General features: G+C 35.7%; 1 protein-coding gene and 1 non-coding gene across 4 annotated transcripts in view; both read left to right on the top strand.

Moving 5' to 3' along the window:
* MTF2 (metal response element binding transcription factor 2) overlaps positions 1–6,703 on the top strand; it is a 65,739-nt gene extending 59,036 nt beyond the window's left edge. For 2 of the 3 annotated variants that reach the window (XM_054721367.1, XM_008154732.3), the window contains 4 exons: positions 2,936–3,041; positions 3,171–3,223; positions 3,335–3,439; positions 5,116–6,703. In XM_054721367.1, coding sequence (XP_054577342.1) covers positions 2,936–3,041; positions 3,171–3,223; positions 3,335–3,439; positions 5,116–5,473 — 622 coding nt within the window. In that variant the 3' untranslated portion in view covers positions 5,474–6,703. Of the gene's footprint in view, positions 1–2,935; positions 3,042–3,170; positions 3,224–3,334; positions 3,440–4,864; positions 4,938–5,115 lie in introns of all 3 variants that reach the window. The other variant, XR_008557069.1, reaches the window with a different exon arrangement.
* Positions 6,704–15,103: 8,400 nt separating this feature from the next.
* On the top strand, positions 15,104–15,266 carry LOC114227475 (U1 spliceosomal RNA). The gene has a single exon (XR_003613530.2). It is a non-coding gene; the product is annotated as a U1 spliceosomal RNA (small nuclear RNA).
* The last annotated feature ends 7,140 nt before the right edge of the window (positions 15,267–22,406 follow it).

The following is a 22,406-nucleotide window of genomic DNA, read 5'->3' on the forward strand; positions in this document are numbered from 1 at the left end:
GTAAGAATAGAAGCAAGAGAAAATGAAATTAAGACTCTTGAAGTTGTCTAGGTAAGAGATAGATGATGCCTGCTTGTATAGTGGTAGGTGGTAACCGTCTAATGGAGAGTGAAAATAGATTCAGGAGAACTATTAGAAGAATTTATTGGCTATGTGAATGAATTAAATTTATGAAAGAAAGGGAGGAATGAAGTTAAACAAATGCCCAGATTTCTGGCTTGAGCAACTGGTGAGTGGTGTTACCTGTTTCCAAGATCTGAAAGAACAGAATTTGGCAAGGTGAATGAAGCATTCTTCTGTTTCATACTCATTGATTTTGAGATTCTTACCAGGGATATCTAAGTGATGGTGATGATGTTAGATATAGGCAGTTGAGTGCTCAGGAGAGTTCAGGGCACATGATATAAATTTGGAAGCCATGAGAATGAATGAAATTACCTAGGGAGCAAGAGAAAAGAAGAGAATGTGGCCCAGAACAATGCTCTGATACCATTTAGAGATTTGGGAAGAGGTGAAATAAATGAAGAAGACAAAAAGGGATGATCAGTGAAATAGGAAATCAGAAAAGTTTAGTGTCACGAAAACCAAAGAAGAGTACTGTTTCAAGAAAGATTGATGTATTAAATGGTATTGAATGTTTTTAAGAGCTGGGTTAAGATGAGAGAAAACTGTTTATTGGATAAGATAGCATTCTTTTATTAGTGACCTTGACAAAAACAAATTTTTTTTGAGAGGTAAAGATAGAAATCAGATTGAAATATGTTAAAATGTGATTGAATCTGGCACTGTCCAATTGACATGTCAAAACTGGGTTTTTTTTCTGCAAATAAGGAACATAGGGAGATTCAAAATAATGATAATAATAGGGCCGCCCCCACGCCCTTCACGCAACGCACGTTCGTGGGGAACCTGGCGCTAAACCATTTGTAGACGACCTGCTTCTGGGTCGGGGTTTCTTACGTAGCAGAGCAGCTCCCTCGCTGCGATCTATTGAAAGTCAGCCCTCGACACAAGGGTTTTTTAAAAAAAAAAAAAGAAAAAAGAAAAAAATAATAATGATAATAATAATAACAACAAAGGAAATAATCATTAAGGATTCTGAATAAAAAGGGAGAAAGTGGAAAGGGTATGTGTCCTCAATTCTTAGAAGTAGTTTTACTGTGAAGGGAAATAGATAATGGAATGGAAGCTGAAGAGGAGGGAGTAATCAAGTGATTTTTTTTAATAGATAGAAGATAATTGGAACCTGTTTCTGTGTGCTAGTAGATTTGCCATTTGGAAGATGACTAAAGTTATTGCTTAATAGCTTCTATTTTTTCAGTGAAATAATGAGGCAAAGATAGCTGAGAGAGAAATTTAAGGAGCAAATAAAAGTATGAGGTAGTCATTTTGGAGATTAAGAAAACGTAATTCCAGAGAGTTGGCAGTGCTTCATATCCATTTGAGTTTGTAATAAAGTAGATGCTACTTCAAGGTTGTTGTGTTGTTTTTTAAGGAAAGAATACTATCACTTACAAATTTTATTATTAATCCTTTGCTAGCAATTGTCCATATGATGAATATTGAAAAAGGTTTGCACAAACTTTCTCATTCCTATCATGATTTTGATAGGACACTCGATCTGTGGTAGCTTATAAGGTTTTCATTTGATGCTACTGGGTAATAAATGGTTCAACGTGCTTTAAAGGCATTTTTAGTTACTTCTGGGCCCTTAGTATGAAGTGGTCCTTTTAATGTGAGAGTACTTTCCTTAGGAGTCGGTCCTTTAGAAATGTTATGTTGATCATCTTCAAAAAAGAAAGTGTATGCCCTATCCATCTTAGCCTTGAGACTTTTGATTGCAGTTATGGTTTGTTCCTCTAGCTTCCTTACTTGTACTTCCACCTTTATTCTCCAATTTTAATTTGGTGTCTGGAGAGCTAGTCTTTCCTACTTTTCTTCATTCACCTCTTTCCATCTGTATCTATAGTATTGTTCATTTTTTGTTGTTGCTTTTAATTGAATTTTCCTGGATAACTTTCTTATAGCCCTTAACCCATTTAATTAGCTTGCTTATATGTACATTTGTCACTTTCTAACTATATTGTTAACCCATTAGCACAGGGAACATATTGGTATTCCTATTATCTAATATCCCCTTTATATGGTAGATAATGTTGAATAAGTGAAATAGATGTTTTGTATATTGATAGCTGCCCTTCTTCCCCTGTATTAATTAGAGGTGTCCTTAACTATTGCTTTTTTCCATGCTATTGCTTGATATTTGCCTTTATGTCTCAAAATGGTTTTCTAGATCTTTTTAATTTTGCCCTTTGAATGACTCACTCACTCTACCCTCTCCCACCCTGGGCTTCATTCTCTTTCTGATTATCATCATTTAAGAATGAATATATATATATAAAATTTAGGTATATACATCTAAAGGTAACCTCTATTTATAGTTAGTATATTTTAACATAGTTACTTCCTGGCTCTGTGGGGTTAACTACTGAATTCCTAATTACTTTTAGTAGTAAATCCTTGAAACATCCCTCAGGTACCCACCTAGTAACAACCTAACCTATGTAATGAAATTTTCCGGAGTTTTGAACTTTTCCATTTGAAATAGCTGTCTGTTTCTTCTTTTTAAAAAAAAATTTTTTTAGGTGGTATATATTTTTCACAAGTGTATTAAAGAGAACTTTCTTAAACCTTTCATATGTGAATATCTCTTAAGTCAATAAATACTTATTTAAATTAGAATGTACTATTAATGCACTTGACCAAACTTATAGATTCAACTTCTATTTAATTTTGTTTTTATATTATCATTAATATAAAAATAAGCATAACCTAATTATTACATAGAGATATGATTGTATATTGTCCATTGTTTTTGTTGTTATTATTGTTCTCTTTATGCAGAGATTAAATACATAATGATTTTATTTTTCAGGGAAGTAAGCAATGGCATAGAAAAAAAAGGAAAGAAAAAATCTGTAGGTCGTCCACCTGGTCCATATACAAGAAAAATGATTCAGAAAACTGCTGAGCCATCTTTGGTAAGAGGAATAATATGTTTGTATATGTTCTCAGAGAGGAAAGATGCTTCAAATGACTGAGAAACTAGTATCTTTTCAGCTTGCTTTAGAACCATGCTTTTTAAGTATATATATTTTTTTATTTTCCAGGATAAGGAATCAATTTCAGAAAATCCTACCTTGGATTTACCTTGTTCTATAGGGTAAATAGAAAGTTATTTTCTCCTATCCTATGAACTTTCTTTTGGGGGGGAATTAGTATTTCTATTGTTATGTAATATAGTCGTTTTACCATTTAAATTCTTTTGTCTCAGGAGAACTGAGGGACCTGCACATTCATCTAATACCTCAGATGTGGATTTCACGGGTGCTTCCAGTGCAAAAGAAACTACCTCGTCTAGCATTGCCAGGCATTATGGGTAGATATTTTATGTTCTTATTCTTTGTTAATTTTCCTGTAGTCTCTTTTTCTTTGTGAAGTGATTATTAACGACATATTTTCCAATTGAAAGTGATACAAGTATGTTTTTCACCTTTTGAGAAGCAACCAGTATGTCCGATACTTTAGGTTATTAATACTCATTTGAATAATTTTGCTTTTCAGAGCACAGACATTCAAATTTTTTAGAAAATTTGCTGTGTGCACTGAGAAAAGAGGCACACAAATGTTTATAGGCTATGCTCTTTTCTGTGAGACCTTTTTATGCTGTTCTTTTAAAATATTTTTTTAATATATTTTTTGACTTTTTTTTTTTTTTTTTTTTTTAAGAGAGAGAAAGGAAGGAAGAAGGAGAGAGAAGCATTGATTGGCTGCCTCTTGCAGGCCCGCTACTGGGGATAAAGCCTGAAACATAAGTTCTCTTGTTAGTAAAAGGATTTTTAAACTCAGGATTTTTATCAATAGCAGATTTCTTTAATGTTTTACATAACCTAAACTCTTCAGAAGAAAAACTTTTCCATAAAGTATGACTCATCAGTTATGAAAAGTTTTGTTTACTTGGGGTCAGAGTTTCGAGCTTCCAAGTTTTATACTTCTCTTTGTTTAATTTTGTTCACAATTAAAAAACTACTCGTGTAAATTATATAAAATTCTAAGTATTTGAAGGCTTAAAATGTAACATTTTTAAATGAATCATGAACAATAAGATAACCTATTTTTTTGCCTCTTATCAAGCATTGTGCTAAGCCTTTTACATATATTGTCTTCTTTAATTCTTACAACAGTCTTTTGAGTTATAGGTCCTGTTATTTACATTTTACAGATAAGGAAACAGACTTAGAGGGTTTTAAGTAACAGTCCAAGATACCATGTTTAGCAAGTATAACAGAGCTGGTATGTTAACTGTAGTGTAATTATAAAGTCTTTGAATTTAGCAGTTGTGCTCTGTTCTCTCTTTGTTATAAGTTCATAAAGTCATTGAATTTCTGAGCAGAAAAGGACCTCAAAGATGATCTAGTTCAACTCCTTCACTTAATCTTTTCTCTTAAGAGAACACAGAAGATAAGAGATTTGAATTTGGCCAATATCACAAGAGCTATACTCAGGATTGCCTGACTTCTAGTTTATGCTTATTCCAGTTCATTTCCTTACTTTACTAGGCTTAGAACTGGTAATAAGATACCCTTTATTCTAGTTTTACCATCTGTTTAAGCACATGGAACAGTGTCTTGTACATGATAGGTACTTATTGTATATTTGCTGCATTGAATGATTGAACTGGCTTTCTGGGGGATGAGGGATGCTAATGATAAGAGTGTTGACGTAACCTGACTTACTAATAGGTCCTCTTGGTAAGAATTTGACTCGGCCTCATAATCCAAAAATTTCCTTTGATTCTTTTAAGCTTAATAGAACATAGTTAAGGAAGAAAAGCTCTTCAAAGGTCAGCCCCAAGAAGGTGATGGAATCTAATGAAGGCGAGTGATAATCCATTTATATAGCATTTATTGTTTTGGTTTGGCTAATTTTTATGTCACCAGGATATATACTTATAACAGAGTGATAGAAAAAATAATAATCAGAGAAAACACATAGTATGGGCAGAGGATACTTTATAAACTTAGTGGATAATTATGGTCTTTTTTTCTTCCATAGTTTATCTGACTCCAGAAAAAGAACTCGTACGGGAAGATCTTGGCCTGCTGCGATCCCTCATTTACGGAGGAGAAGGGGTCGTCTTCCAAGAAGAGCACTCCAGACTCAGAACTCAGAAATTGTAAAAGACGATGAAGGCAAAGAGGATTACCAATTTGATGAACTCAACACAGAGATTTTGAATAACTTAGCAGATCAGGAGTTACAACTCACTCATCTAAAAAACTCCATTACCAGTTATTTTGGTGCTGCAGGTAGAATAGCATGTGGTGAAAAATACCGGGTGTTGGCTCGTCGGGTGACACTTGATGGAAAGGTGCAGTATCTTGTGGAATGGGAAGGAGCAACTGCATCCTGACTGTAGGACTGAACATTATGTTCACTGCACTCTCATTTTCTGTAGGTACAGTTCTAAGCCCTAAAGGAGTCTGGCTTTTACTATCTTTCTTAAAAAAATAAAAAATGTCAAAAAATTTCACAAAAGAAGATGATACTAGCCTTAATGTGTACCTGTCAATGTTATGGATATTGTCATAAAAAGATATCTTTTAAAAATCAAACAGAGACTTAATTTTTTAAATCTTAAGATTTGTAGAATGTTTCTAGGATAGGATATTAAAAATGATTCAAACCCATGCATGGTGTTAGATAATTTTTCTAATTATTCCATTGAGTCAGTTTTTGTGATGAGTGGTTATCAGAGCAAACAGATCCTGTAGTTAGATAGCACAAGTATTTGAAAAAATTGTCTGTTTTGTTACCAAAATGTTGGAAAAAATTTATTTCAATATCTTTTAGATTTCATAAAGTGCAGTGTATATAATGCCTACTAAAAGACTGTAAAATATTGAAATTTTCTTTCAAGCAAAGTGTAAAAATATATATTGAGCCTGTAAATTGCTCTGTGACTAGACTTCATTGTCGTCTTAATATATTCTTTGCATGTGCATATATATATATACACACAGGTGTGTATGTATATGTGTGTGATTATGTGACCTATGCAATACAAATTATGGGAATGGGCAGCTTTGGAGTATACATCCCATAATTCTTTTTTCAGGAATAGTTGCAGTATTTACACAGCAGCATTTCTTCTCAGGCTTTTATTGGGTGCTGTTGCTTACTATGTATGAAGAGAAACGTGTCAAACAAGTTTAGTGTGCTCTGAAGAAGGGTGTGGACAACATTGTTCATGGGCTTTTAGAATGCTTTTCTCTTTCAGTCCTTGTAACTCAGCTGTTCAGTACCTAAAACAAATTCAAATAATATGAACATTATCTCCTACTAGAAATAACGTTTTCAAGTTTTCACGGCACATTATGATTGTAAATGTCTCTCAGTTTTAACAGTAAGTCTATAGGAGTCCTGTGAAGATTCCTGAAATGTCTGTAGTAACTGTTAGTCATGTTGAATAAGTGTAGTATGAACAAAGTATTTTATTGCACAGGGTTAACAAACAGTATGTTGCCTGCCACGGCTAGTGCTGTTTTTTTACAACATTACCTCTTGTTTTTATAAAATGTATCAAGATTTAAATTGATAATTTTATTTTACATGTAAAAAGAAACAATTTTTTTTATCACCAGTGTTAGAGTTGTCTTCTGTTTATTTTTGTTTCGTTTGTTCTTTTTTAGCCAAAGAGTAAACAGAAGAATATTCTTTTTTTGGTGGCTATTCATTTTATTCTTAAAAGTGATTGGTGGATTTTAGCCTAAAAATTGGGGAATTTGCTGCCAAAATGAAAAATATGTAAAAGTGTAGTGATTACAGAGCGGTAAAAATGTGGGTTAGTACTTATTTATTCCATTGATTGATTATTTGACTGTTTATAATGAAAGTTGCTTTATTTCTTTAAACATCTTCAAAAGATGACCTTTTCTTGTCATACTATAGCCAAAAGAAGCAGAGAACATTGTTGTCCTGCATTTGGTTCCTGGTTGGCCAGGTATAAATGAGCTTTACAAAAGTGTGAATTAAAACTGTCACTTCTGTTTACCTCCACCAAAACTTGATTTCCCCCTAGCTATTAATTTAAAGTTGCCTTTCCTGCACTGCAATATTTTGAATAACACACAGAGTTTGTGTTGATTTTGAATGTTTGTTTATATCTAGGGGTAATGGAAAATGTAAATCCCGTGTAACCTTACTCACTCCACCTGTATCATATTATTTCATTTTCCCCAAAGTCCTTTAATTCTAACTGAACACCAGCAGTATTTTTAGAAACTCTTTGGCATACTTGGAAGATGATTTATTAAGCTGAACTGTCTTTAGACGTAATTATTGTGAATGTCTGTTTTATTTTATCATGGTGGTTCACATGGCTCTGATGTTCAGTTTGTATTTTTGGAATTGCTTTACTTAGAATTAAAACAGACCAACATTAAATGTGTGTATTTTTTAAATAGCTAATGAGTTTTGCTTCTGTATTTGCTTAAAAATACACACTGGTGCAATAGATGACTACTTTTATTTAGCCCAGGGAGCTAAGGATTTTCCAATTCCATTGTAAATATATATGTTCACTTGAATCAATCTTTATAAAACTTTGCTTTCATTTTTCTCTTGCCCCCCCAAATAATAATAATTATTGCATGTTCATCTTAAATGATCCTTAAAAACTTACCTGTTAAGCCAGCTTGTATTCTTTATACTTGAAGAATATAAATCTCTACCCTGTCCCCAAAATTAAAAAAAAAAAATTCAGACTTTCAACTATGTTTTTTTTCTTACTTACAAAGAAGGTGTCAGGGTTCATATAAAAGGATTTTTTATTTTTTTCCTAAAAAGCTTCTTCCCCACCTAGGCTACAGAAAGAAAAGATGTACAAATAATATATCATACTCATTTAATTCTTTTGTTTCAAACAAATACATTTTTATAAATACCCTTGTAATAAATAGTAAATATGGGTTCTCAGGCTTTTAGGCGATCAAGCAAGATCAGAACATGAGCTATCAGAGTTATTTTAGAAATTCTAATGTAGGGGTAATGAAATCAGTTCTTGCTAGGTATACTTTATTACTAAATGTTCAATAGAAGTGAATGTTCACTGATATATGAGTTGATGGGGTACCTCTCCTTTTTTCATTTGCAAGGTATGTCCAACTAGGCATGTTTGGTTTCTATTGTGTATACAGAAGATTTCTATTATCAGTGTTGGGGACTATAACTAATTCTGGTTTTGTTTTTTTTGGCTACTTGATTGAGTTTCTACTAGATACTAATAAGTTTTTATTGGAACATAATCTGACTTGCATTGTTACAGCAGACTGTTTTATAATGTGGTTCTAGAGTTGTTTGAATGAGGATGTGATGGCAAAGGAAGATGTCTGTGCAACTTTGGGAAATAGAAAAGCCTTCTTTTAAGGGGATGTTTTCCTCTTTAATGACATTTGAGTATCAAATGAATACATACTCCCCAAAATCTCCTTTTGTTTCTTCTGTGGCAGTTAATCAGTCATGTCCTTTCCTCAGGTAAATAAAAACTTGACAGTTAAATGTAAAGTGAGAATTTTATCTGATCATGGATTCTTTTCTAATTAATAGTAGTTAAGAAACCAAATGTCTGAATGATAGCAATTTGGAGATTGGGGAAGCTGTGAAAGCAATCTGGCTCTCTGAATAACCAATAGATAGGAGCAAGCATGGCACAATATTTATCTTAATATCAAAGTGTCTAGATTAATATGTTTTGCTGACTTTATATTTGAAATTAGAATAATACTGCAAATGAACTGGCTCACTTTTTTTTCTCTCCCTGCCCCTCCCTTTTATCCAACAAAATCCCTCTTTGCTTGCTCCCCTTGGACAGATGAGTATTGAAGCTGGATGTTTAGTAACAACTCCTCACTTTTACAGCATCTTGAAGGAGTGTGATATCTCATTCAGAAAATTTTCCATTAGATTTAAGCAAGCAAACAAATGAACAAAACCTCAAAAAATGTTAAAATGTACATATTGGATAAAACAAATATATTTTGTCATTATCATTAGTCTAATTTCTGTTCCTTTAGTATTCGATCCTTTTTTTCTTTTTTAATTCTGTAACATGCTTTCCTAATGAGTATAATTTAGTCCCTAAACTGGCACAAATTGGTTCGTGGTGGGGAAAGGGCAAGAAAATCTTAGTAAATGGTTGGTGACCCTCCAAAGTTTAACTTTACCCAACAAAAATGTTATTCCTTAGTATTTAATTACCTTCGTGTTTGTGGGGTTTTTAAATTAGAAAGCCTTTTTTAATGTCTTCTTGGATCATTGGTCAACCAGAATGGCCAAGGGTTTATCTGGCCCAATTAGGAAACATGAGTTGGTTTGAGCTTAATGTAAGTACGGTATTCATAGAGAAAGTATACTAATATTTATTATGGACAAAATAAAAGATAAGGCAAGTAGATTCCCTAAAGTAAAATTAGGTTTAAAAGCAGTAGAAGAAAAGGTAAATTTTAGAGCACTCTAAAAAAACATAGTATATGTTGGGCCCTTATTGTCCTGTACGCATGGTTTGTTTGTTTTTTAAATAATTTTTTATGTTTTAATTATAATTGGCATATAATATATTAGTTTCAGGCTAGTGGTTAGGCATTTATATAACTTATGAAGTGATCAATGATAAATCTAGTACCCATCTGACACTATACATAATTATTATAATATTACTGATTATATTCCCTGTGCTATATTTTACAACCCCACGACTTTTTTATAACTACCAATTTGTAATTCTTAATACCTTCCCCCTTTTTTCCCCTTCCCCTTACCGACCTTCCATCTGGAAGCCATCATAATGTTCTGTTAGTTTTTCTGCTTTGTTTATTTTGTTTTTAGATTCCACATATAAGTGAAATCATATGGTATGATTGACTTAGTTTACTCTGACTTAGTTTACTTAGCATAATACTCAGTGGTCTATATATATGTACCACTTTTTTATCCATTCATCTGTTGATGGACACTTAGGGTTACTTCCATATCTTGGCTATGGTAAATTTTGCTGCAGTGAACATGTGGATGCATATGTTTTTTTGAATTAGTGTTTTGGTTTTCTTTAGATCAATACCCAAAAGTGGAATTTCTTTGTCTCTTATTATAGCCTTTGTTTTAAGATCTGTTTTGTCTGGTATAAGTAGTGCTACCCCAGTTTTGTTTGTTTTGTTTTCTTTCACGAACTATCTTTTTCCATCCCTTTACTTCCAGCCTGTGTGTCCTTTGATCTGAAGTGAGTCTCTGGCAGGCAGCATATATAAGGGTCTTGTCTCCTTATCCATTCAGCTAAACTGTCTTTTGATTGGAGCATTTAACCATTTACATTTAAAGTAATTGTTGATAAAGATTTAATTGTTGCCTTTTTATTCATATTTTTTATCCTTTTTTTCTTAAAGAAGTCCCTTTAACATTTGTTATAATATTGGTTTGATGGTATCATTGAGTTTCTTGAGTATCACAAGAGCAGCACTGACATTGAGTTCACGGAATACACACAGAATATGTGCAAGATCAGCTATGAAACTGGCAAATGGATAGCTATGTTTTGGAGGACTTTGTTCAATGTTGAAGTCGTATTGTCAGGTGGCCTGTGCATGTTTATTGGCTTCCATTGAACTCCCTTGCAGATGTTTATGTTTGATCCTTGGTGCTTTTGTGTGTGACTTGGGCTTGGAGAATTGAATAAAATTAGTTTATATTTTGTTATTCAACCTATCATTGTTTATGTCAAGTCTGAAAAGAAAAAATGTTGACAGTATTTGAATGAATGTCTACCAGGTAGTTAAAAGTCATTTTTTTCATATTAAGTAGTTAAAATTAAGCTCACTTAAATTTTTTATAAGAAATTAAGTTTTTTAAATGTTTTACTTTTGCTGGAGAAATACCATTTTTTGAATGATTTTTAGAAATTACATTGCTATGTTTTTATATAAATTGATAATTTGCATATGTAATCTTAGATACATTACCATTTATATAAGTAAGTCAATTACATTGAAATATATTCAAAATTAAGTTGTAAATTGAAGTTAAGTGCTAATAGCAATATGCAGTATTAGTAATATATACAAAATGAAGAATTATAATTAGTGGTATTTTAACTAATTATTGACCTCAAACATATTTTACCTTTAATACAGAATTTCCTATGCAGAATTAGTGGAATATAAGGAGATTTTCCTATGCAAAATTTGAGACAAAAACAAGATTTTGTGAGAATTTCTGTCTCTTTTGAAAATATCCACGAAGTTAAACTTTTCCTTGAGGAGACATGGAAGTTTTAGGAAATGAAGCTCGTTGGAGAGAGTTTTGATAGGAAAAGCCATTGACTTATCCAAGACTTAGGAGTTTGCTCATGCCATCTGTATATTATGGGAAAGAGAAGATAGTATTTTTGTCTAATATGGATTTGTCATATAAGAATATTACCATTTGCAGAATAGCATATTGACATGGTTTTATTACATGTATTTAATAGTCATAAACATAGCCTAAAAGGAATAGAGAGGAGATGGTGTGTGTCGATGAGAGCAATAATTCAGTGCTAATTACCATGACCATATAGATTAAATGAACATAAGAATTGATAATAATAATTTAATTTTTAGTACTGTGAGTACTGAAATTGAGTGACTGCAATTAAATTTAAAATGACAAGCCTCAGAGGATCATAATTTCTAAGAAAATAGTAGTTTTACCAAATTTATATAATAATGTTTGATCTTAGCTAAATAATTCAGAGAAATGTGTAAAATTAAGTTACCTGTGCTGATTATTGCATGTATGTGGAAGGTATAATTTAAAATGTTTCAGTAAGGTCAAACTCTTGATATTTTTTGAAATAATTTAAAAAAATTTTTAAATATTTTAAAATTAAATTTGTACTTTTATTAAAAAGTAGTATTTAACATAAAGACTCATGTGCTTGAAAATGTAATATATACTTATTTGTGGGCCCCTTCTAGAGAAAATATGTATGTTGTCAGCCATATTACAATCAAATCTTATTTGCTAATTGAAGATACCAATGTTATAGATAAGCAAAATTAACAAAATACACAATCATTTATATTTTTGCAATTAGAGGGATTTATTATTCATTTCCACTCATTGAAATTATTTGTGTGTTCCTTAAGCATACTCTGACTTAAAAAAGCAAAACTTGTGCTCAGTAATTGAGCATCGACCTAGGAAATTGGAGGTCACTGTTCGATTCCCAGTCAGGGCACATGCCCAGGTTGCAAGTTTGACCCCCAGTGCTGGGTATGCAGGAGGCAGCTGATCAATGATTCTCTCTCATCATTGTGTTTCTAGCTCTCTCCCTCTCCCTACCTCTCTGAAGTCAATAAAAATATATTTTTAAAAAAAGCAAAACTTGAATAACTTAGAAACATGGTCTAAGGGTTACACATGGTATAAGGATTAAAGGGGAACACTGATTACATTCTTTATAGAAAATAAAATATTGACTTACCTAATATCAAATTACATTGATAATACAAACCTCCATTAAGAATGACATTAAGATTTATATTGTAGTGAAATACCAATAAAGTAGTACTTCATCTGTTCACCATTATTACTCTTTAAAAATAGCATATTTTTAAAAATTATATATGAGTATAACTGGTTTTACAACTTTCAAAACTGCATACTTTGAAAATAAAACATTTTATATTTAGAGGTTGCCCTGAATTCAGTTTAACATAAGCCACTGCTTGCTTATAAACAAAATGCACTTCATATAAGATTAAGTAAAATATGGTTTTAGGTACAAAAAACAAATTTATTAACCTCATTTTTGCTCTTATTTGTGAAGATAAGAAATTTATTTTTCTGAATTTTTCAAAGGTATACTGTTTAACTATTTGTATTAGTTACCAAGGGCTACCATGAAAAATCACCACATACTTAGTGGCATAAAACAACAGCAATTCATCTCTCAGTTCTAGAGGCCAGAAGTATGATATCAAGGTGATGGCAAGGTTGGTTGCTTCTGGAGGCTCAGAGAGAATTCATTCATGCCTCTCTTTTTAGCTTCTGGTAGCAGCCAACAATCCTTGGGTTTCCTTGGCTATAGACCAGTGATGGCGAACCTATGACACGCGTGTCAGCACTGAGGCGGCCGCATGCCGAGGATGAAACATTTGCTGCTCCTGAGGATGAAACATTTGCGAAATAATGTTTTTTCCTCAAAGTGACACACTACCCGAGTTATGCTCAGTTTTTTGGCGAAGTTTGACACACCAAGCTCAAAAGGTTGCCCATCACTGCTATAGACTAACTCTATTGTCTTTCTCCTCCCCCTTCTCCCCCCTCCCCCTTCTCCCCCCTCCCCCTTCTCTTCCTCCTCCTCTTAGAAAGAGGTGGGGAAGTAGAGAGACAGAAACATCTATGTGAGTGAGAAACATGGATCAGTTGCCTGCTGTACATGCCCAGACAGGGATCAAACCCGTAACCTAGGTATGTGCTCTGACCTGGAGTCACACCCACAATCCTTTAGTATACAAGATGATGCTCCAACCAACCAAGCTACCCGGCCAGGGCTAGCATGACTCCATTTCCTGTCTCCAATTCACACATCTTTACTCTGTGTTAAATCTCCCTCTCCTTTTACCAGTATATAGATACCAGTCATTGGATTAAGGGCCTAGCCTAAGTCCAAGATGATCTTGCTTCAAGACCGTTAACTTAATCATACCCGCAAGTATCGTATTTCCAGTAAGGTCCATTCTTAAGCATATCTACCCTAGCCAGTTGGCTCAGGATAGAGTGTCGGCCTGTGGACCAAAGGGTTTCAGGTTTGATTCCGGTCAAGGGCACATACCGTGGGGCATGTAACTTGGTTGCAGGCTCCTCCAATGTTTTTCTTTGTCTTCCCTCTCTCTTCCACTCTCTAAAAATAAATGGAAAAATATCCTCGGATGAGGATTAAAAAAAAAAAAAAGCATATCTTTTTTTGCGGGGGACACAATTTAATCCACTTTAGTAGTATTACAGGATTTTTTTTTTTTGTATGCTTCAGTTTCTGAAAATGGTTTTACAAGCCATTTTGTGTTGTTTATTAAAATGTAGCAATCATGTTTCGAATACCTGTGAATTGCTGTTAAAGGGGAAATGAAATATTAGGAGCCCTGCTCTGAAATTTTAAATTCTGGTGGACACAAACACAACTAAATTTGAGTTGAAATATGATAAGTGCCATGGAATATTGCTACAAGGTTCCATAAGAATGTAGAATAAACCTAAGAGGCATTAGGGAAGGACTTATTAAAGAGAATCTCATTTGAATTTGGGTTTGAAGGACAGTAGGATTTTGATTGGCAAAAATAGAGTGGGATAAGAAACAGCACAAATAAATGGAATTGGGAGGGACAATTGAAGGGTTATAGTTTAGAGAATGGTACAGTCTTGGGGAGTTAGGACATGAAAATTAAGCAGTATTTGAAAACAGTATATGACTAAAGGTATCCAAGTATATGGTACTAGTATATTCCTGGAGAAATGAGATTAATTTTGACTGAAGTATTTTTTAGGTTGTATTTTCAAGGAAGGATTAACCTAAACAGCAGCTAAAGGAGAGAAAATCTTGGTTCAGAATGAGGGAGCAAGGTAAGAATAGGCCTGGCGTTGAGAATACCTCACTCAGTATGTGAGGGCCTGTTAAAACACTGGGCGGGGGCCGGGGGAGAAGGGAAATAGATATGATTGCCTCCTTCATTTAATGTTTTCTACTGGGAAGATAAGTGTAGCTATTTAAAGGGGTCCCAGCGGCAAGAGGATTTAAGGGAAGGGAGAGATTACTTTTACCTAGGGCCTGCCTATAGAGGATGTTTGGGAAAATGATTTATTAGGGAAGACTTCATGAAGGCATTTAAACGACCATGAATGTTATGCATGATTTAGAGGGAAATGATGTAATGCAAAGCCAGCTAGGACTAGTCTAAATTTAGGTAAACCTGAGGTGGTAGAAGCAGTAGGAATGTTTGGAATACATGAGATACTTACTGGCAGGGGAGGTACCAGGATCTTGAAGGTGATTTTCTTAGGGGGAGGCTCACCCATTGTTCTCCGGGTGTGCTGACCCCTGTGGTTTCTCCAAATGTGGCAAACTCGACTACATAGTCTGTGGTAATGGGGAACTGCATTCGCATTCTCCCCATAAAAGAAAAAAAAAAAAGGAAAAGAATATATATGTATGGCTCAGTTGGTGGGAATATCATCCTGTACACCACAAGGTAGCAGGTTCAATTCCTGGTCAGGCACATACCTAGGTTGAGGTTTTGATTCCCTGGTTGGGGCATTTATGGGAGGCATCCTATTGATGTTTCTCTGTCCCTTCCTCCCTCCCTCCCTCCCTCCCTCCCTCCCTCCCTCCCTCCCTCCCTCCCTCCCTCCCTCCCTCCCTCCCTCCCTCCCTTCTACCTTTCTTTATAAAATCAATAAATACATACCCTCAGATGAGGTTTTTTTTAAAAAAAATGCATAAGAGATTTGGAGAGAGGACCGAGTAGGTAAGGAGTTTTTTTTAAGTTTTGAGGACCTGGGAGGCTAGTGATGTCATTAAACAGGAAACAGAAGAGGAGCAGACATGTTCAGAGAACAGGAAGGAAGATAGGCTTGGTTGGAATAAAACATGCTTGGGCGTAAGACATGGAACAGAATTGGATTATAGATTAACATACGTTAATATCTGCAGCCTCTGTCAGGAATTTCCCAGGAGCTTCTGCACTTTATTATTAAAAACTTGCTCATCACCATTTTTTGAGCCAAGACTTAGACTTGAGGTTCTTCATGGTGGTTCTGTGGCAGCTATGCAGAAAATTTTCTGTAAAAATGTGCATTTTTCTTTCTTACATGCTACCATAGTATTAGAATAATTAATTTAGAGCAGGTTTAAGGTTATTAGCTGAACCAAAAGAGTATTTTTTTAAGCATTAGTACCTATATTTATAGTAAGAAACGATTGTGTTGGTTTATTTGAAAGTTTATTCTGAAGCCAAAGCAGTGGGAAGTATTTTATGGTGCTTTCCAGGTAGATACTCTGTTTTGGATTCAAAAGTCCATACTGTACTTCCAAGTGCTGGTGTATTAATTGCAGAATGTAGCCCTGGCCGGCATGCTCAGTGGTTAGAGCATTGGCCTGTGCTCCAGAGGGTCACTGGTTCAATTCTGGTCAAGGGCACATACCTAGGTTGCAGGTTAGATCCCTGGCCCTGGTTGGGGCATGTGTGGGAGACAACCAATGGATGGATGTGTTTCTCACATTGATCTCTGTCTCTCTCACTCTCTGTCTTCCCCATCTCCTTCCTTGCCACACTCTCTAAAAGTCAATGGAAAAAAGAACCTTGGATGAGGATTAACAAAAAAAAAAAAGTTTCATGTCGTTACTGAAATTGACCTTTTAAAGTTACAATATTTTTCTATAGTATTGAAAAATACAACTTTAGATTTAGAAAATAGCAAGCATATGCTATGCTGTAGTGCAGTAATAGAGAAACTTTGAAAACTCAATTATTACAATCAACAAGTAATTTATCCCCTTCATAAAGCAACTGCAATAACTTCCAATTCTGGATTTTCTTATAATAGAAATTATTCACATCTGAGATGAAAAATATTCCTTTTCCTCATCTAAATCTAACTTATAGGAAATAATGCTAATTTGTTCCTAAAGTATTGCTTTTCCTCTTAACCTTAAATTGTATTTTAGCTGGCAACAATTAGTAAAGCAGTTCTAAGAGAATGGAGATGTGGTTTAGAAGAAAAGGGCAATTATAAGGAAGAATGGAGGAAGTAGATGAGAAAAACAAGAGGAAATCTTATTTTAATTGTTTTTTCTCCAAAATTAAAAAGCTTTACTATTTCTAATTATGACATAAAAGTATTTCTCACTCAGTGAAAAATTCAGACAACACAAAACTGTAAAATATTCTGAAAATTTTCCCAGTTCTACAGTCCAGAGAAAATGGTGTATAAGCCTTAGCCTTCTAGACTTTGTCTGTTTTTTGGTTTGTTTTTTACTGAAAAAGATCATTCATGTTGTTTTGAAATTTCACTTTTTAAAAAAGTATACATTTTATTGATTTTTTTTTACAGAGAGAAAGGGAGAGGGAGAGAGAGCCAGAAACATCGATGAGAGAGAAACATCGATCAGCTGCCTCCTGCACACCCCCCATTGGGGATGTGCCCGCAACCAAGGTACATGCCCTTGACTGGAATCAAACCTGGGACCCTTTATATTATAAGTAGTTTATATTATAAGTATAATAGCTAAGTAACTAGAGGCCCGGTGCATGAATTTGTGCATGGGTGGGGTCCGGCTGGCCCACCCTGATTGGGGCCAATCAGGCTGGGCTGGCTAGGGGGAGGGGCAGCGGGCAGTTGGCTGGCTGGCCCTGCCCCGGATCAGGGTGGGGGAGGCCGATCGGGGGCGGGGCTGGCCAGGGGTAGGGGCTGCAGGCAATTGGCCAGCCAGCCCCGCCCCCTGGTTGAACTCCTGATTGAACTGGTCGAACTCCCGGTTGAGGGGACAATTTGCATACTAGCTTTTCATTATATAGGATAAGTTGCTTTTCACTTGCATGTGATGTGTATTCCTTAATTCTAAGATTCTTTACAGAAAAAAGACTTCATTACCTTTATTGGTGAAGAAAACATTATCCTATGTTTAATATTTTCCATATACCTTTATGCCTTGATTGTCCACTGAAAAACGTCAGCATTTGAAAACATCAAGGATAGCTTCTCCGTTGAGATTCAGAATGATGATTCTGCAACTCTTGGCCAGTAGGTGTGTTCTTCCCATGGCTGTGTTCTAGGAACCACTTCCTCATAGTATAGCCTTATCAGTAGACAGTATTTTAGAATGTAGCATTGCTTCAAAAAGGAAAAATGTTGACTTTTGGACTTTTCATATTTCATGTAAAAACAATCAGGCTTACTCAACCCTTAAGTTTCCTGAAGAATATAGTGTTTCACTGTTTTACTAGTAATTAAGTTCTTAATTGAAGTAATACTGAAAATGATGGTCATTTTTTCACTGAGAATATTTAGGATTAAAATGAAGCTACAGTTAAATTGTACTCATTCCTGGGCTTGTTCAGAAATATGTATATACCAACATACAATTCATCTGCCCGTTTTTTTTTTGTTGTTTTTTTTTTTTATCAATTACATTTATTTTTTAAAAATATATTTTATTGATTTTTTACAGAGAGGAAGAGAGAGTGATAGTTAGAAACATCGATGAGAGAGAAACATCGATCAGCTGCCTCTTGCACACCCCCTACTGGGGATGTGCCTGCAACCAAGGTACATGCCCTTGAGCGGAATCGAACCTGGGACCCTTGAGTCCGAAGGCCGACACTCTATCCACTGAGCCAAACCGGTTTCGGCCCGTTTTTGTTTTAAGTTTTTATTTTGAAATAATTAAAAACTCACAAATAGTCACCAAAATAAATGTACAGGGAGTCCTTTTGTACTCTTCAGTTTCCACCAATGGTAAGATCTTGTATATAGTACAATACCAAGTCTAGAAAATTGTCATTGGTACAATCCACAGTTTATTCAGATTTTACCGATTTTACAGGTACTCATTTGTGTGTGTATATATAATTCTGTTATTTTATCACATGTAGATTTATATAACCACCACAATGAAGACAATTATTCTACCACAAGACTGCCTTTATAGCCACATTCCCTTTCTTAACACCTGGTGACCACTAATCTGTTTTCCATCTCTATACTTTTGTTATTTCAAGAATATTATGTAAAAGGAATCATACAGTGTGTAACCTTTTAAGGTTATTCCCCCCCCCCAACCTAATTCCCTTGAGGTCCATCCAAATTGTTGCATGTATCAATAGTTTGTTCCTTTTTATTGCTGCATAGTATTCCATGGTGTGGATGTACCAAAGTTTAACCATTCACTCTTTCAAGGACATGTGGGCTGTTAAAAATGAAGCTGCTTATATAACATGTACAGGATTTTATTTGAGCATATGCTATCATTTCTCAGGGATAAGTGTCCAAGAGTAGAAGTGCTGTGTTGTATAAGTTCCTATTTAATTTTATAACAAATTGCCAAGATATTTTCCAGAGTGACTCTACTATTTTATAACCCACTAGCAATGTATGAGTGGCCCAATTTCTCTTGCATTCTTGCTAGCATTTGGTGGTGTAACTTTTATTTTAGCCACCCTAGTAGATGTGTAGTGATAATCTTATTGTCTCGTTGTGGTTTTAACTTCAATTTCCCTAATGGCTAATGATGTTGAACATCCTTTTTATATGCTTATTTGCCATCCACATATTTTCTTTTAAAAAATTTAAAAATATGTTTTTATTGATTTTAGATAGAGAGGAAGGGAGAGGGAGAGAGATAAACAACCATGAGAGAGGTACATTCATCGGCTGCCTCCTGCACACCCCCTACTGGGGACCGAACCCACAACCTAGTCATGTGCCCCAACGGGGAATCAAACCTGGAACCTCTTGGTCCATGTGATGACGCTCAATCCACTGAGCCACACCAGCCAGGCCACATATCTTCTTAAGTGAAATGTCTATTTATGTCATTTGCTATTTTTTTTATTCTTGAGCTTTGAGAATTTTATACATTCTAGCCCTTTTTCAGATATGTGGTTTGCATATATTTTCTCTCCATCTGCAGCTTAATTTTTTCATCCCCTTAACAGGGTCTTGCATAAAGCAAGTTTTTATTTTTTATGAAGTCCAGTTTATCCGTTTTCCCTTTTATGGGTCATGCACTTTGTGTCAAGTGTAAAAATTATTTGTTTACCCCTATATCCTGAAGATTTCCTTTTTTCTTTTTTAATTTGAAAAGCTTTATAGATTTTTCACATTTAAGTTCCTGTTTTTACCTGTTTGTCCCAATCACTCCAGCATAATTTCTTTAAAAGGCTTTTCCCCTATTGAATTGCTTTAGCACCTTTGTAAAAAATCAGTTGGACTTGTTTTGATATATTCCTAGAATCTGTTCTAAATAGTAAGCCTTAACTTAGGTGAACTTCATTCTTTTTCAAAATTGTCTTAGCTGTTCTTAGTCCTTTTCTTCATCAGTCAAGTTGAATTATTTAAAGTTTAATTTTATGTTGTTACATAGTTTGAGGCACTGACTTTTTTTTTTTTCCTTGTTTCAGAGAGGGAGAGGAGAGATAGAAACATCAATGAGAGAATCATTGATCAACTGCCTCCTGAATGCCCTCTACTGTGGATGTGCCCTTGACTGGAATTGAACCCAGGACCCTTCAGTCACAGGTTCATGCTCTATCCACTGAGCCAAACCGGCTAGGGCAGTCCTTTGCTTTTCCATATAAATCTTTTAGAATAAGTTTGTCTGTTTACAAAAACAAACCTTGCTGGATTTTTGTAGGAATATGTTAAATTTATAGATTTAGGAAGAATTGACCTTTTTACTATGAGACTTCCAATCCATTTTTATGGTGTGTGTTTTCCATTTGATCATTTTCAGCATATAGATCCTGTACATGTTTTGTTAGATTTATACCAAAATATGTTGTTTTCTTTGGAGTGATGGTAAATAGTATTGTGTTAATTTCATTTCCAATTTGTTTTTGAGTATCAAACAAGAATCCAGCAAATAACTTTAAAAATATGTCTCTTGAAGCTCTGGCATGTCTCCTACTTATGGCATTGCTAGTTCTTTCAGATTTTAAAAAACTGTAAAAAAGATAGACTAATTATAATTAGTTCATTCTCCCACTTGATATCAGATGTAGAAATAATCCCTTTTTGTAACATCTGATCATATTGCCACCTGAAAACTTCCAGGATTGGGAAGTAGTCTCTCTCTATATAAAGGAATTCATTGTTGGATAACTGATTTTCATTGTTCATTTTGCTATTGACTCATGGTCATTGAAGACCTCTAAATTTTTAACCTGCCCTGCATTTTCTTGTCTTCCTCTTTCAGGTTCAAGCATTGAGTCCATCATCTCAAAGTATGCCCTCTTTCATATGTCATCTTAGGTTTGAATTCTTTATTTTGTGCCATCTTATATAATAAAACAATATGCAAATTGACCATACCTCTGCTACACCCACAAGCCATGCCAAACAGCCAATCAGGAGCAAGTATGCAAATTAACCCAAACAAGATGGCTATGGCCACGGAGAGAGCAGGAGGCTTGGGTTTCCCCGGCAATGGAGGAAGCCAAGCTTCCAAGCCCTGGCCTGCCTTGGCCTCTGGTCAAGGCTACAAAGTTTCAATTATAGAAGATAAATAAATCCCAACAAAAATGGCTGCAGCCACAGAGCGAGCAGGAGGCTTGGCTCTGCTCAAGGCTACAAAGTTTCAAATATAGAAGATAAATCCCAGATACCAGGGCCTCCTATTGGGTCGCCGGGGGGTGTGGCCAGCCTGCAAACCACCACAGGCCCCTCACCCAGGCCACCCCACACCCCAAGGGAACCCCCACCCTGATCCAGGACACCCTTCAGGGCAAACCAGCTGGCCCCCACCCATGCACCAGGCCTCTATCCTACATAATAAAAGGATAATATGCAAATTGACCATCACTCCAACACGCAAGATTGCTGCCCCCATGTGGACACAAGATGGCCACCACAAGATGACCAGCAGAGGAGGGCAGTTGAGAGGGACCAGGCCTGCAAGGGAGGGCAGTTGGGGGCGATCAAGCCTGCAGGGGAGGGCAGTTAGGGGTGACCAGGCTGGCAGAGGAGGGAAGTTGGGGGCGACCAGGCCTGCAGGGAAGGGCAGTTGGGGGAGAACCCAGGCTTGCAGCGGAGAGCAGTTGGGGGTGACCAGGCCTGCAGGGGAGGGCAGTTAGGGGCAAACAGGCTGGCAGGGGAGCAGTTAGGCATCAATCAGCCTGGCAGGGGAGTGGTTGGGGGTGATCAGGCTGGCAGGCAGAAGTGGTGAGGGGCAATTGGGCAGGCAGGCAGGAAGGCGAGCAGTTGGGAGCCAGCAGTCCTGGATTGTGACAGGGATCCCAGATTGGAGAGGGTGCAGGCTGGGCTGAGGGACACACGCCCCCATGCCCGAATTTCTTGCACCAGGCCTCTAGTGTGTGTGTGTGTGTATAAATGAGTGGCCAGATTATTTTGGTCTCTGAATGCCTAATAATCTGGCCACTCAGTGTGTGTATGTGTGTGTGTGTATATATATATATATATATGTATTTATATATGGCCCAGTGCATGAATTTGTGCATGGGTGGGGTCTGGCCAGCCTGGCCAGGGGGAGGGGACATGGGCGGTTAGCCAGCCTGCCTGCTGGTCAAACTCCTGGTCAA

Source organism: Eptesicus fuscus, chromosome 9, assembly GCF_027574615.1.
Source record: "Eptesicus fuscus isolate TK198812 chromosome 9, DD_ASM_mEF_20220401, whole genome shotgun sequence".
In the NCBI taxonomy this organism is placed as follows: Eukaryota; Metazoa; Chordata; class Mammalia; order Chiroptera; family Vespertilionidae; genus Eptesicus; species Eptesicus fuscus.